This window comes from Clytia hemisphaerica, unplaced genomic scaffold (assembly GCF_902728285.1).
Source record: "Clytia hemisphaerica strain Z4C2 unplaced genomic scaffold, Clytia hemisphaerica genome assembly, whole genome shotgun sequence".
In the NCBI taxonomy this organism is placed as follows: domain Eukaryota; kingdom Metazoa; phylum Cnidaria; class Hydrozoa; order Leptothecata; family Clytiidae; genus Clytia; species Clytia hemisphaerica.
In genome coordinates, this window is record NW_027104435.1 from 316,781 (window position 1) to 320,918 (window position 4,138).

At 37.6% G+C, this 4,138-nt stretch overlaps 1 protein-coding gene across 1 annotated transcript; it reads left to right on the forward strand.

The window, feature by feature from the left end:
* The first annotated feature begins 565 nt into the window (after window positions 1–565).
* LOC136820778 (uncharacterized) lies at window positions 566–3,796 on the forward strand. The gene is made up of 2 exons (XM_067077005.1): window positions 566–659; window positions 1,314–3,796. Coding segments are annotated over exons 1-2 (2,358 nt in total). The 5' UTR covers window positions 566–657; the 3' UTR covers window positions 3,670–3,796.
* The last annotated feature ends 342 nt before the right edge of the window (window positions 3,797–4,138 follow it).

Below are 4,138 nucleotides of genomic sequence, written 5' to 3' on the forward strand. Positions count from 1 at the left end.
CAAAGACGCTAAATTCAAGAACTTAAGAAAGTCGATGTGAAAAATGGCACACGAAAAAGTGAAACTCGATAGATGAAGATAGAAGATAGGGCTGAAAACGAGAATAGGCTCTTAACAGACATGCTGTCTGAGATTCTAGTACTGACCTCCGACCTCCCCCTGAAGGAGTAGGATCTTAATCCAGACGAAAAATGTATTGATAAGACATTATAAGTGCAAGCTCAATGGAATGTTAAAAAGACGTCGAAACGAAGGCGTTAAGAAAGCGTACAATTGATATTGATAAATTTTTCGTTAAGGAAATGATCATTTAGTGGCAGAAATCTTGTGGTTTTCTGGGTCAGAATTTTATAAAAGATATGAAGGAAATTAGATCTAGTGGATTAGCTTCAGAGAAAAATAACAGAGAAAATATTTCTTACGAATTATGAAAAAGAATCGAGATAAAAAATGACTTACGTAAGAATTGATAAGAGAAAGAGGTTGGATCTTGGGAAATAAATGTTATTTTGTATAATATGTTGTGATGACAAGAAAGTATAAATTTGAAAATTTTTTGCTTCGAGTTCATCCATACACGGATACACCGTTGTATACAAGCAACGAAGCTTGTGTTTCCATATAAGAAGAATTCTGTTTGTCATTTTGGAGCATAATATGTAAGTTTTGCGTCCACTGAAGAGACAGTGAAATCACTGTGTTTCTGAACTTTTTAAAAAGAGATTTAGTGGAATAAAGAGAATCAATCTCAAAGTGCTCTTAAGAGAATCCTAGAAAAAATCCGAGCAAAATATCTAAAGAAAGAGAAAGAGATTTATAATGCTAAAACCAACCATTTGAAAGAAATGTAGTGAAACTTACATGAAGGATTTTGGTCTTAGTTTATCCCATTTATTTTTTAAGCGAGAGACAAATTACTTGACATATGTGATACAATGTTTTCCTTTCACAAACATATGAATAATGACTAATGGCTCCTATAGACGATATCGGCTTCACATGAAAACTCAGATTTGACCCCCGCCGAGAATTCCTGACAATGCTTTGTGCGGAAAAAAATTTCACCGTGAACTTTTTGCGTAAAGCATTGTGGGCAATTTGCGGAGGTCAAATATGAGTTTTCACGTTAAGCCGATATCGTCTATTGGGTCTTGAAACAATCATGGTTCTATTGTTTCAAAACAAGAGAATTTAAATCGTATGTGGAGCCTAAGGCACATGTCATTAAGAAAAACATGTAGCAACATGTCATTAAGAAAAACATAGCATCTTACAATTCAATATTTGTAAGAATATTCTTTCTCTATTTTCAGGTATTCGATAGCAGAAGAAAACGAAAGTGACGAAAGCATGTCGGATGGAGTTTGTATTCACACTTTACTATCCACCAGACGTGGTGAACGAAGCTACTCGATTCGTGTTCGACGCGCCCAAGAAACACATCGATTGTTTCTCGATACGAAACGATCCGTTCGCAATGTTCGAGTATTTTATTCGTTCGAATTCGTGCGTGTCCGATGTCATACCAAAACTTCTTCAGCTATTTATCTTCCTGGAGATTACGATGAGTTAATACTGCTAAATCGTATCAATAACAAAAGGTTTTCGCTTAAAGATGAAATTAGAGACCGATCAGCAGTCTGGCTTGCAGTTATGAAGAAATTTCAGCACGAGAAACGTGATTTTGATGTCGGTGATATTCTGAAAGTCACAAAACCCTGGCTTGGTCGACGTGTATTGAATTGGTTCAAAAAGACTTCTGACCGACGTATTAAATATTTGGATACGTGTGTTTATCCACGTAAGAAATGCTTACGTATCCCCGTAAGTGACTTACAGAAATACTGTAAAGAGTGCGAATGTCCGACGAAGAAGAATTACAAAGCTTTGTCCGAAGCCATCGAGAGAGAGACGCTACCTTTCCTGATGACCGTACCCTTTGATCCTTTTTCCAGATCTGTAAGGCGCGCTTCAAAGTACGCAGAATCAAAGGATGAAAGCGATACAACTTATTTTGAGAAAGTTATCATTGACGGTGTGGAACGTTTTAATGTCTTTTTGACATCTATGAGTGATGAAGAAGATCGCATCTCAGCTATAGTGATTCCACATGAGTTAGAGTTTCACGCTGAGTGTAACATGATAAGTGGTGTTATAAATGACGGATGTGATTTAGAACTCAGTGAAATTGAACTGTTACAGATCCAACAACGACTAGAACCTCTGTTAATGAGAATGGATACTGTTGATGACCTGACTCAGATTGATCTCGAGGCGCAGAACAGGGAATATTCAAGAGGGGAAAGTCATGTTGAACATGAAGTCGAAATGGAGTGTTTAGTCAAATACAAAGCATCTTTCAAAAGTACTTATACCTCATCCCCAATTCTTCAGCCTGTCGCTAAAAACAATCCATATTATAATGTCGTTGTAGGTGAATCAGGTCATCCGGAACCTGCTGATCGAAGGTTTGGTCTAGAGAAAGAAGGATGGGAGAGTGAAGAAGAAGGGGAAGATATGCTTAGCTTCGATGAGAAAGGAGGCTTCCTGATCACCAAGGGTCGAACAAAGAACAATAATGATTATTTAACTCCATTAAATGAATTTGCCAAAGATTATACGCGATTCAAGAGCACCATCCAGAAGATACAGGATGAGGAGATGGAACATCCTGAAACAATGGTTGTTGGTGTGAAAGGATATGTTCAAGTCAATGGTGATGAAGATGGGAAGAAACAGCTGGTGAGATCTGAAACCAACCCCAAAAAGAAGAAATTGTTCAACTTTTTCCACAGGAAGAAGCAAGGAGAAACATCAACTTCAAGTCCAGTTCTGGCAACAAATAGCAAACGTGGTAAACAAGAATCAGCAAGACTTGATTACTATCAACCTATGTTTGATATTCACCAAGAAAAACCTCCGTTACCTCCGAAACCTGCCTCACTGTCAATGTCCTCAACATTGAGTTCGCTTGCAAAGTCACCAGCTTCAACAGTTTCTCTGGGAGAAGGCCCATCAACATCTAAAGCGCAATCACCAAGAGACAAAGGCCGTCTAGTACGTCAATGGACAGCCTGCAAAGACGACGAAGAGCAGGTGGATAATCAGACATCTAGTTTACTTGCGAGCTTTAGCAACAATGAACTACCAGATAGATACCACTTTATGTCGGATGATAGTGTGAACAGTTCACCCATTCCGACTGCACGAAACACTTCCAAGTTTGCGCATGCTCAAAAGAGAGCTCTGGTCCATCACCAGAGAACCATTATGACCGATAAACGTTCGTCCACGGCTCCTTTATTGGGTTCTTTCGACGAATTAACTCCCGAAGAGAGTCCAGTCAGATTACGAAATGAAACTAGAACTCTTAATCCCAATAAAAACAACATACCAACCAGTCCAAATAACTCGGAGAAGACTGAGAAAAAGAAGCCGGACGTTCCAAGAAAACCGAAGTGGAGCAACAATAATCGTTCATCAATGAGACCTTTATTAGACTCTTTTGATAATGGAGATGGTAGTGACTTTCCACAAAGTCCAAAATCTAATGACAGTTTCGAGAACAGTATTAGTCAGGCTAGACGAAGCTATGGCAACAGATCTTCAACACATAGCGCTATATTGGACTCAAGGATACATTATTTTGAATCAAAGTTCTTTCAGTAGAAATCTGGTGATCAATCTTGATTTTCTTAGACTTTTTTTTAGACCATTTCTTGTATATATTCCAGATATGATTAACTTAGAATTTCAAGACTTTTCTTCAACTTTTAACAATTGATTTTTTTTCGTATAAATAAACAACTGTTGCTTTGAATTCATAAATTAAAAAGTTCCCTGTACGAAAAAAGTGTAGAAGGTTTCTTCTTTTTGAAAACAAGGACGGATATAGAAGTTCTGCAAAAATATGTTTGCTTTTGCTTTTGATATTCACTATAAAATAGTACAGTTGACGCTCTCTAATTCGACATTCTACAATTCGATAGACTCCCTTATTCGATGAAATTTAAAATTCGCGTCAACAAGAATCTCTCATAAACGACGCTCCCTTACTCGATAAGCTCCCTTATTCGATGAAAATCCTATTCCCCTTGAAGATCGAATTAGAGAGCGTCAACTGTATTAGTAAAACTGA